This window comes from Macrotis lagotis, chromosome 5, assembly GCF_037893015.1.
Source record: "Macrotis lagotis isolate mMagLag1 chromosome 5, bilby.v1.9.chrom.fasta, whole genome shotgun sequence".
NCBI classification, from domain to species: domain Eukaryota; kingdom Metazoa; phylum Chordata; class Mammalia; order Peramelemorphia; family Peramelidae; genus Macrotis; species Macrotis lagotis.
Genome location: NC_133662.1, coordinates 198,974,969 through 198,987,302, shown reverse-complemented (window position 1 = coordinate 198,987,302; position 12,334 = coordinate 198,974,969). Strand labels below are relative to the sequence as shown.

The following is a 12,334-nucleotide window of genomic DNA, read 5'->3' as shown; positions in this document are numbered from 1 at the left end:
TTAATGACCTGGGTCTTACTGGCACCATATTCTATCACCAACTTTCCTTTCAAATCCCTTCAATGTTTTAATGTCATTTTCAAAACTATGAGTCTCTGTTTTCCTGTGAACCTCTCTTCTGGTAGCTAAGGGGTAGAACATCTGTTTTGGGGTTCTGAGCTCTTCATCTTTAATGGGAGAACAATAATGGCTACTTAGCTATCCTGTAAAGATAAGATGGAATTAACAACTGATTTTTGTTGTTATACATATCAGTTATGATCCCAGTTGGAGCTTTGTCAGCAAAGCAAAGTTTGTACTTCCTTCTCCAACTCATTATATGGATAAGGAAACTGAAGAAAATAGGTTGATATGATTTGCTCAGGGTCACATAATTGTCAAGTTGTCTGAGGCTAAATTTGAACTCAAGTATATACACCTTAAGAAGGTAGGTAGGTAGGTAGGTAGGTAGGTAGGTAGGTAGGTAGGAAGGAAGGAAGGAAGGAAGGAAGGAAGGAAGGAAGGAAGGAAGGAAGGAAGGAAGGAAGAAAGAAAGAAAGAAAGAAAGAAAGAAAGAAAGAAAGAAAGAAAGAAAGAAAGAAAGAAAGAAAGAAAGAAAGAAAGAAAGAAAGAAAAGGACCCTTAAATTTATAGCAGCATTTTTTTGGAGTAGCAAAGAACTGGAAACAAAGTAATGCTAATTTATCCCTTAAAAATAGCTTAAAAAGTTCTGAGTACATGAGGGTGAATGTATTGAGATTATTACTATGACATAAACAAAGAATGTGATGAATCTAGAGAAGCTTGGGAAGAGTTGTGTGAACAGATACAATGTAGTCAGGAAAACAATATATACAATTATTAAAGTAATACAAATGAAAAACAAAACAAATAAAAGTAAAGGCTGTGAATTAGAATGGCTGAACTTTTTTAAAGAAAATTATTTGGGCTATTATGGGTGTGTAATTTGCACAATCATTTGATTAGTTGATTGATTAGTTCATGTTTCCCCATGAAGGATGGATCCCCCAAAGAAAACAGATATATTGAGGAATGTCCATAATATAAAAATATACCATTTCCCCCAAATAATGAAGGTTGGAACTGAATGACTTCTGAAATAACTTCTCACTTTACAACTCTGATATTATGATTTTAATGATAGAAGTATTTCTTGACCAGACAACACATTAATCCATTATTGCTTAAGAATGTTTTAGGCAGCACAAATGACTACTGGTTAGGTTCTTCAGTAACTGTGTCTTATACAGTCTCTAAGGCTGCAGTATAAACCTGGAGTTAGACTATATCACTTCAAAAACATAAAACATAACAAAGACTATATAGCTATCAAGACTAGTTGCTTCTTACTAAATTGGCCTAATAAGCACAATATATAAAATTAATAAGAAAAAAATTCCAAAAGAAAGGGTCCTGTACTACTCTATTATAAACAAGATAACAATTCAGTCTTAAAAAACTTTAATCACATCAATCCTGTGATAGGTAATCAAATTATTAGCCCAATTTTAAAGATAAAGACACTAATAATTTCAGAGGGTAAATGACATAACCAAGGTCACAAAGCTAATAAGTGCCTGAGACAAGACCATCTAATTAAGCCTGAATGTCCAAGAATTGAAACTTCCCTGGGAGAGGAAGTAACCTTTGGTTATCTTTCTGGTGCCTTTCAAAAAGACATAAGGTGTCCAGGAGAATGAAACACTCCATCACATTTCTATTCTCAAAGATGCCAAGAAAGAGATTTTTTAAAAGCCCTAGTATTTATTCAACACAGGCAAAGAACAACTTGAATTTTTTAAAAATCATCTTCAAAGAGAAAAAAAGCTCTCTATATTGGAGGGGATATGTGGTTACAAATAAAACAAAAACCTTAAGGTTTTTTGGTATTTTTAAAATTAATACAGGATCCTATCTAAGGTCATATTCTCATTTTAAAAAGTTCATCTTCATTTATTCAATAGACAGCAAAGCTCCCTGAAAAAAAAAAGTTAGTATAAATAGCAAGAATGAAGTCAATATAGCAATGAAATGTATAAGAATAATGGAACTGAAAAATCAAAGATTTTTTTTACCCAGGCTTGTGCAGTAAGAAAAACTTTGAAGTCTTCATTAAAAGTTAAAGTCGGATGATCAGCAATTCGATTTAAGAATTTATGCAGTGCCTTTCTTCGGGTTTCAATGAAGTCATCATTAAACCGTTCCACCATGCCTTTCATTATGAATTTTTCTGGCAAAGGCTAAGGAAACAAGGCATAATAATATTATTCAGAGTGACTGGAAGAGGGTGTTCCCAAAAATCTTAGTGCAGGTTTAAGTTTGTTTGTTTGTTTGCAGGTTTAACCTTGTATAACTGTTAGAGACTTAAGAATCTATCAAATTGCAATCTCTTCTTTCTGTTAAAAATAAAAAAGGAAGTCCGGGAAGGTTAAGTAGTACAATGAGGTAATGAGGCAAAATAAATAGAGTACTGGACCATGAATTAGGAAGGCCAGAGTTCAAATATTGCCTCTGATGCTTATTAAATGACCCTGAATAAGTCAGTTAACTTCTTTTGCACCTCAGTTCCTCATTCATAAAAATGAGTTGGACTAGATGGTCTCTAAAGACCCTTCCATTTCTAAATCTATGATTCTATGATCCTAACTGATCTCACAGTCATACAGTGTGCATTTTATCACTGAGACCTGACATATAATAGGTGTTTAATAAACGTTTAATGGAGGGTAGCTAGGTGGAGTAGTGGATGGAGCACCAGCCCTGGAAGTCAGGAAGACCTGAATTCAAATCCAGCCTCAGACACTTAATAATTGCCTAGCTGTGTGACTTTGGGCAAGTCACTCTTAACACCATTGCCTTAACATAAAATCTAAAAAAATTTTTTAAAAAGTAAATAAATGTTTAATGATTGACTGAAGTAGAAGACCCAGGATTTGAATCCAAGATGACATGATGAGTTTGATGATGCAGCCATCTATAGAAAAATATCTTTAAACAATGATTTTAATGATAGCTTAAAATAGAAAGTAATTACAGAGAATGAATATAATGTAAAAATATAAATAAATAAGAATAAAAGGCAAGAGCATTCTCAAATAAAATCAGGCTAATTTTCAAGGTCTGAAATGAAGTCTAAAATATTTAACATTTTTTTAATGTGTGGAAGGGATTAGAACCTGTGAATTCAACTGTGTGGGCAATAATCACTGTGAAAAATTCTTCAGTCAATTCAAATTGGCAATCTATCTGTAACCTATTCTTACATGACTTTCCAGTAATCCCCCAGAAGGTAAGTAGCAGAGGCAGAATTTGAAGCTAGTCTTAACTCCACAGTCATCACTCTATCCATTACACCCAAACTATGAAACTCAAGAACTGTGGCCACTGGAAAACTCCTGGAGTTAGAGGGAACCAGATTAAAATAAAATTGGCAAGGGTTTAATAAAATATATAAAAATACAATATAATATAGGAAATGTTAATATGTGATTTTCTAAGTCATTATGCAGCATGTAGAGATCCAATTTTTATTTGACTTTGATAACTCTATATTATACTGTGTTATCTCCCATGCATTAAATATTTGCTACAGTCTAAAAAACGAATAAACTTACAGGAATAATGAGGGTGGGATGTGCTTCTTCAAGTTTTCCCTTTAACCAAAGGAAATCTTGATAGCGTCTTCGAACTTCAAATTCACTAGAATCGAATTCACCCCGCGATGTCTGAAGAAAAAAAAAGATAGAATAAGTAACTCAAGATGGATGGTGTTTGTTTATTATTTAGGACATGCTGGAATAAATCTGGGTCTGGAAAGGATATTAACAAATTCTAATTATTCCATGTTTGTCAGCTTGTATATTATTTTGGTGCAGTGAAATATCTGGCTCACATAGCATATGAAACAAAGCAAATTTGATGTCCTTCCTGAGAAAAAGCAAGCATCAAACTGAAATCTTTTTAGCTCTGAAAATCAAAACTGAATAAACTGTCTTACAACAGCCATCTGCCAACTATAAAATTTTATAAAATCATTATATTGGGCATGCTTTTCTTCCTAACATATATGTATGCTCTGAATATAATGTCTAAAATTACTGCTTTCACCAACTAATTAAAAATCAAAATTGGAGGAGCATCTTTTTTGTTTTCCTTTTTATTATAGTCTGGTGAAGACTCTGACCTTAATTGCAAAGAACTATTTCCCAGGGATTTGCTCAAATGATTCCCTTTCCTACAATGTGCTGATAGTTTGTGAAAACTCTGGCATCTTGCTAATTGTCCAACCATCACTAAATTCTACTAATATATTTTTTGATTCACAAAGAAAGATTCACAATTGTTTACAGGGTATTTTACTGAGATATGAATATGTGTCTTGTGGCAAAAATTAAGAACATTAAGGCAAATATTTTCACTAAGAAGGAAATGTCAATCTAATGTGACTGGCAAGACAATAAAAATAAAGATGGTCCCAAAAGAAACAGAAATAAAAATTCTCTAATTACAAAAATGAGAATAATATTTATCAAGCCTCCCAAAGAGCTCGACTGTGTTCTCTCTCTCTCTCTCTCTCTCTCTCTCTCTCTCTCTCTCTCTCTCTCTCTCTCTCTCTCTCTCTCACACACACACACACACACACACACACACACACACACACAGAGTAATCTTTTTGAAAAAGTTCTGTAGGTAGTATTTCCTCCCTCTAATTGTACTAAAATTTGAGGGAAAAGATTTTATGACAGTAATGTCATTGTTGAGATTTTTTTCTGTAGGAGTACTGGTGGGATGAAGCATTGTTAAATTCCTTAAAAACAATTTAGCATGTACATTTAACACATTGGAAATGTCTATCACATATAATGATTAAATCTACAATTTGCTACAAGTTATAAAATGCAGAATTAATAGTCATAAAGTCAGAATCAGAAAACTATTAAAGCAAACAGGTTACTCTTTTGAAAATGACTGCTTCAAATAAAGACTATCAAGATATTTCCTTTGTAATTCATTAAAATGGAACAATGTGATCTAATTTCAAAACAGACTCTTTAGAAAATAATGTAAAACTTTTACTAACACAAAAATTGATCAGGTGTTAAAATAAGAAATGATATATGGAACACAAATAAATTTATAACATGTATTTGGTTGAGTTCTCCACTTCTTCCACAATTTCCAATAATGGAAATGGAAATAAAAATGATCTAGAAACAGAAACAGACAATATAAGAAACAGAACAATATATAGACAATATAAAACTAATTTCTTTAGTTTTACCTATTCTGAAAGCTTAATTTTATAATCTGATCTCAAAGAACTATGTTCATGTTTCTTTCATATGTTGATTTAATTCTATACAGTACTAAATATAGTTATTTGTATGGATCTCTTCTCTATTGGTTTTATGTTGTTTTGAGGTCAAGTGATCTGAAAACTTTGTGGAGTCAATTACAAAAAAAAGTAATCACTTAATAAATTGCTTTTAAATTCAAATGAAATGAATTTTTATTTTAACTTATAGTTTAAAAGGGCAGCTAGGTAATGTGTATAGAGTACTGGACCTGGAGTCAGGAAAATTCATTTTCCTGAGTTCAAATTTGGCCAGATGGCTATGTGACCCTTGGCAAGTCATTTAACCCTGTGTGTCTCCATTTCTTCAACTGCAAAATGACCTGGAAAAGGAAACGGTAAACCACTCTTGTATCCTTGCCAAGAAGATGCCAAGTGTGGTCATAAAGAGTTGACTATGATTGAAAAACAACTGAACAACAACAATAAAACAGCTCAAAATATTTAAATGTGGTTTTAGAAATATTGCATCTATGCTTTCTGTGGGGGGTGGGGGGAGGGAAGTAAGGTTGGGAGAAAAATTGTAAAACTCAAATAAAATCTTTAATAAAAAATAATTTAAAAATAAAAAAGAAATATTGTATCTAAAATGTATCAAAATAAGATAAAAATAAGACAAGAACAAACTTTCTAACAATGGTGCCTTTCAAAAAGTAGAACAGGCTGCCTTAGAAGGTTCTTCATCATTGAGGGTCTTCAAGCAAAGGCAGAAGCAAAGGTATAAAGTAAAAACTCTTTTCAGAATTCATATCGGACTAGATGGACAACTGAGATACCTTCCAACTCCTGTTCCACTAGGCTATAATAAAAATTATTGGGTCAGAGAAATGTTTCTGTTGTTTGAAATAAGGCTCTAAGGGTTTTATCTCCATCCCTTGAAAATATATCACAGATAGATAGCAACAAATTCTGACCTAAGAAATAGACATTTTCAGCTAAGTTAGTGTCATGGCCAGTTTCTCTAAAGTAGGTAACATGGCCTTAGTCCCTTACCCCAGAGAAGTTTGATGACTGGGTTGCAAGCAATGGCTTCCAAAACACTAATATAACTGAAAGTTCACTGCTTATGAAGGAATTATGAAGTTTTGTATGAATTTACACAAGATCATGGATTCAAAGCAGGAAAAGGCTTCAGAGGTCCTCATTTCCTCCCTCCCATTTTTTTTTTACTCTATCAGGAGCTTGGAATCTCTACATGCACACTTTTAGCCTATACAAACCTGAGACTAATCAAGTCAAGTCTCTGACTGCCTCTTCTACTTTGTGTCTCTTTTGAAGAGCACAGGGGACTAAATTCTGATCCTAAAATGACATTTCTAATCTTAGCAGTAACTTATAGTTTAAAAGGGCATCTAGGTAGTGTTGTATATAGAGTACTGGACCTGGAGTCAGGAAAATTCATTTTTAAATTAAAATTCATTTAAGAATTTGTTTTTTCTGAGATCACAGATGACCAAATGTGAGCCTGAGATGATTGTTTCCAATATGTAACATAATGTGATATGTGCATGTGGGGATATTTGTGTATATATATATAATACATATATGTATATGTAAAATTATGTTTCAATACTTTTATTGTTCAATCATTTCAGTCACATCCAAATATTCATGAACCCATATGGTGTTTTCTTCACAAAGATACTAGAGTGGATGATCATTTCCTACTCCAGTTCACAGATGAGGAAACTGAGGCAAATAAAAATAAGTGTTTGCTCAGGGTCATACAGCTAGTGTCTAAAGCCAGATTTGACCTTAGGTCTTCCTGATTCCAGAGCTGGTACTCTATTCCACTGCACCATCCAAGCTGTCCATTTTAGTGGTCAATAAATTCATCAGTATAAGCACTGTAACTATTGACATAAGATTTGTTTTTTTAATATTTCATTTTTCTCCTGATTACTTATAAAAACAATTTTTAACATTCATTTTTAAAACTTTGAGTTCCAAATCCTCTCCCTTTCTCCCACCCCACAGCACCCCCCCGGCCCCATTCAGAAGAGTAGTAATTCAATATAGGATATAAATGACAAGTCGGCGACTTGGTAAAATGTCTTTGAGAGCTGTTGTGATTAAAAATTTCATCTCCCTGGAGTTAAGATGATGAAAAGCATCTCCAAACTTAAGTATGCTTGAGACCTGTGATTTTTGTTGGGGTACAATTAAAGCAAGAGGGGAAAAAGAAAAACAGGGACACTGTATAACAGTTGCACAAGAAGATAATCTGACAGATTTAAGACACTAAAACTACATTATGTGCTAGGCACTGTGCTATATACCGCAAATATAAAAAAAAGGCTGAAAATACAGACCCTGACCTCAAGGGGCTCACATTCTAGTGAAGGAGATAACAGAGAAATCATTATATGGATAAAAACCAAATACGTTATGGTTACAAGTGTAAAGTCTATATCAGATTGCTTTCTGTCAGGGGAAGGGAGAGGCAAAGAAGGAAGAGAGAAAAATTATAAAACTCAAAACCTTGCCAAAAAAATGATTGATAAAAACTACCATTTTGTGTAGTCAGAAAAACAAATAAAATATTTATTAAAAATGGATAAAATAAAATGGACTCTTTAGAAGATAAAAAAAATGTATTGTAATGGTGCAAGATAATTTTAGAACAAAGGCACTAGTGGTAAAACACGAGGATAGGAGAAGATATCCATGTGTGCTGTGAACTTTTGTTACTTTGCTTTCTTCAAAAAGTTTTGCCCTGGGAAGTCAAAAGTAAGCAAACTGTGGTTCCCATCTCTTAACATGGACAATTCAGGTAAAGTTTTCATACAACTCAATTTCTATACCTATAAAATGGGGGCATTACCAACAGCCTCTACTTAATGAAGACAAGTCAAATCTTTCTAAGTGATTCAGAATATCTATAACTATATGGATTTGATAAATGCTAAACACATAGTCATACAAAGTTGTGTCCTTGAACACCAAAGCCATTTTCTCCATGAAGGATGTTTTTTATAATTTAAAAAGCTGAAAAAACAAACAAACAATTATATACTTGTCATTACAGACTGGGCACAAGCTTTGAAATGGATCACTCTGTATTGTAGCTTCAACAGTCTATCTGAATTTAACCAAACTTTTAGGAAGCAGCTGGTGGACAGAAGAGAAATCGAGCCATACAAAATGCTCAAGCAGTAATGAGTAATTCAGCGCTAAATTCTGCCAAGATTCCAAAATGCCAGTATAAAATCAAGTGGAAGCACTGCTAAATTTTCAAAGAAAAAAAAACACTTGTGATGGAGGGGGAAAAAAAAGTTCATAAAAGGGTTACCTTAGTTGTAACTCTGTAGGTGATAAACGTTTCAATTGTGGTAATATGACTTTCAGGATCATCAACTGTAATGAAAAGATCTTTTAATTCTGGCTCATCTTCAAACTTGATTTGGTTTATCATAGATAAAGGGGATGTTGGCATCAAAGGGCTGAAAGAGTTCATGTCCATCAGGGAGGCATCCTAAAGGAAGAAAACATTGGGAGATAGAATTATCCATGGAAAATTTGAATATTTCAGTAACTTCTAAATGCTATCATGCTCATGTAAAACAAAAAAATGCATTAAGACATTAAACAGTAGCAAATTCTACAAACTGAAAAATAATACTATACCTTCTTTCTACAAAGATGACAACCAATAGAGAAAGGATTTTTTTGGTCCCTTCCAGTAGTGGTAATGATGAATATTGACTCAGCCTCACTTTCTCACCTGGTATACCATTGTGACCAATGGTCTGGAAACAGCTGGAAAGGATCGATGGAATGAATATATATACATGGATAACCTGTGGTGATGAAATGTACTATAGATAAGGCTGAATCTAAAACTCTGGCTTAATAACTAACTTCAAATCAAAGAATTGTTACATTGCAATGAAGACTATACAGTAAGTTGCTTATTAACACTATAGTTCCAGGGAAAGAATACTAGGCTAACAATAGGTGCCTGACTTTGAACTGGGGGTGTTGGGAGACAGGGTTCTGAGGGAAGAGGAGGAGATGAGGGAGGGGTGTGTGTGTGTGTGTGTGTGTATGCGTGCAGTTTCCTCATTTTTAAAAAGATGATAATAATAATAATAATAATAATAATAATGTTTGTCCTTTATTTTCAAAGAAGACTTTAACGTTAGGGAGGTGATTCCATGACAAATATGTGAATTCGATTTGAATGAGGGGGTGCTGGGCTAAGTCACCAATCTCACTTTCTCCTCCAGAGTCATCTGGGGTCCAGTGGCCAGATATGAATCACGAAGACTAGAGATAACCCTGGATATGGGACAATCAGGGTTAAGTGACTTACCCAAGGTCACACAACTAGGAAGGGACAAGTGACTGAGACCAGATTCGAACTCCCATCCTCCTGAATCCAAGGTTAGTTGCTTTGTGCACTGTGTCACCTCAGACCTGGATATGCAAAGTGGCCCTAATTGAGTGCTAACTTGAGGTCTGTCTGACCTTAGAGTACAGCCTGAAATTTTGTGCAAAATTACTTTTTCTCTCACTAGCATATATAAATCTATTACCACTATCAAACTAACAGCTGTCGCTCAAAGCTAGATTTAGATCAATTAGCAATTGATCTAAAGTATGTCAATGTGGTTAATTACATGATTAAGTTCAGCCCTCTAAATGATGTGAATCATTCCTGAACAATGATACTCAGAATTATGAAATTTCAAAAAACTTTAACTCTGAATTCCTTTCTAGTTCTTTCCAAGGCTGAAATCATTTTTTCTTACTACAGATGATCAACAAGTGAAAAAAATTATTATGATAAAAGGCCCAGATAATAGCTTGATCTGTTTTCCTTCAAATTGCATTAAAGAAATTAACAACAGAAGAGTTTAGAAAACAAGACAAAGTACGATAGAAAATATGACAGTCAGCCCCTGTCCTAAAGAACCTTAAAAACTAGACAAATAGATAAAACATAAATGAAATAAACAGATATTAAATAACTATGGAACATTCAAACAGTAGTCAGAGAGAGCGACAGATAAGACATCAAGAAGGCATATGATCCATCCCTGATTAAAATGAAAATAAAAATGATCTTAGGTCTTTCCAGGTGGACTAGGTCATTTCAGACTGGCCAGGACCTCAACAGATGGGGGGAAAAAGGTATTCTAGGACACTGAAGTGACATTAAAAAAAGGCATGGGTGGGAAATATCTAATGTGAGTAAGAAAATAGTAGGAAAAGAAGACCTAAACAGTAAATTTGGTCCAGATGGCAAAAGATCCAAATTAAATATGTCTAAGTTTATAAACAAAAGTAAAATAGATTAATGGGAAGAGAAATTAAAATTTGTTTTAATTTACTTTTTAAAATTTTAATTTTTATTATAATTAAAATAATAAAATTAATAATATGAAAATTATGAACACTTCTAATAAGTTTCTGCAAGTCCTTTACAAACCTCTGACTATCTCTGAAATAGATTCAGTTTAATTCTAGGACCACAAAGTTATAGGATTTAGCATAGAAGTCAACTTTCAAAATAATCTAGTAAAACTCCTTCATCAGATAAGGAAGCTGAAACCAGCTAAGAGAAGAAAAATGACTTGTTCAAGGCCACACAGGTACTAATTGACAGACTATGGATTTAAGCCCAGATCTTTTCTATGGAGCAATTTTCTATGCACCATGATCCCAGCTCTGCTCCTTATTGTTGTGAGATCTTAGGAAAGTCATTTAATTTTACTAGGCCTCAGTTTTTCATTTGCAAAATTAGAGGGCTAGCTTAAGATGGTCTACAAAGTGAAAAAGCTTTAAAATATCATCTTATGCTCAATGATCATGAAAAACCCTCAAGCGATAGTTATCTCAAAATTAGATTCTCAACAACTTGAGGGCAGGATTTGTCTTTTGTCTCTTCTTGTATACCCTGTGATTAACACAGTGCCTATAACATAGTATAAGCACTTCTAAATGTTTACTGAATTTTTGATTTGAAAAAAACTCTTAAAAAGTCCCTCCTAGAGTTAGTCATTTAAAAAAAAAACTTGAAAAACTTATGATCTATTCCAAAGTATAGAGTCAGACATACCAAAACTTGCAATGAAATTGTCTGTTTTGATTAACTATCTGAGTTTGGGCCTTTCAAGCTTCATCTTCCTATCTAATTACATTACATCTAATTCTATTTCCACTGGGTTAAATTATGGGTTCAAAATTAACAATCAGTTTCTCCTAGATTTTAAACCACAACTTTTTGTGGAGGAGGAAAGTATGCATGATGTTTGCAAAGTTACAGAATATAGCAAGCCTAGTAAGGCGTCTTGAGAAATGTTTCACTATTAACAACAACAGCAAAAAAGAAAAAATCTGAAATTGCAGGCATAAATTCAGGAATACTTGAGATGTCTGAAGGATGGAATGGTATCTTTGGGTCATTTCATATGCATTATTGGTCCTGAGCAAAACTGTGACAATGGATATTTTTCACACTGGATTAGAAAGATCTCAATTCACATGACATTTGCACTGGGTTAAGTATAGCACAACAATTTTTTGTTGTTAATTCTTTTTTGTTTGCTTTAGTTTTAGTTGTTTTTTGGGGGGGAGATTTTTGCAAGGCAATGGGTTAAATGGCTTGCCCAAGGCCACACAGCTAGGTGATTATTAAGTGTCTGAGGCAGGATTTGAACTCAGGTACTCCTGACTCCAGGGCTGGTGCTCTATCCACTGCGCCACCTAGCCACCCCCTAGTTTTAGTTTTTAAGGGAAAAAAGTAATTACCTAAAAATGAACTCTTGTTAATCTTTTTGCAGCATATTCTTTTCTGAGGAAATGATGTCAGCAAAGATGATGACAAAGACCTCTAATGTCTTTGAAAAGTTGTGCCCATTCCTTTGAAAATCTTGGGACATGGATTCTAATGTGATTTTGTGATATTTTAGACAAAGAAATCTTTGCATTTTCTCTTCTATATTTTGAAAAAATGAGAAAATATCCATGTAATAA

General features: G+C 33.5%; 1 protein-coding gene across 1 annotated transcript in view; it reads right to left on the bottom strand.

The window, feature by feature from the left end:
- SNX7 (sorting nexin 7) overlaps positions 1–12,334 on the bottom strand; it is a 123,716-nt gene that overhangs the window by 89,177 nt on the left and 22,205 nt on the right. The window contains exons 2-4 of the mRNA XM_074188239.1: positions 8,646–8,828; positions 3,615–3,725; positions 2,076–2,240 (exon numbers count right to left, since the gene is read on the bottom strand). Of these exons, the coding sequence (XP_074044340.1) occupies positions 2,076–2,240; positions 3,615–3,725; positions 8,646–8,816 (447 nt within the window). The 5' untranslated portion in view covers positions 8,817–8,828. The remainder of the gene's footprint in view (positions 1–2,075; positions 2,241–3,614; positions 3,726–8,645; positions 8,829–12,334) is intronic.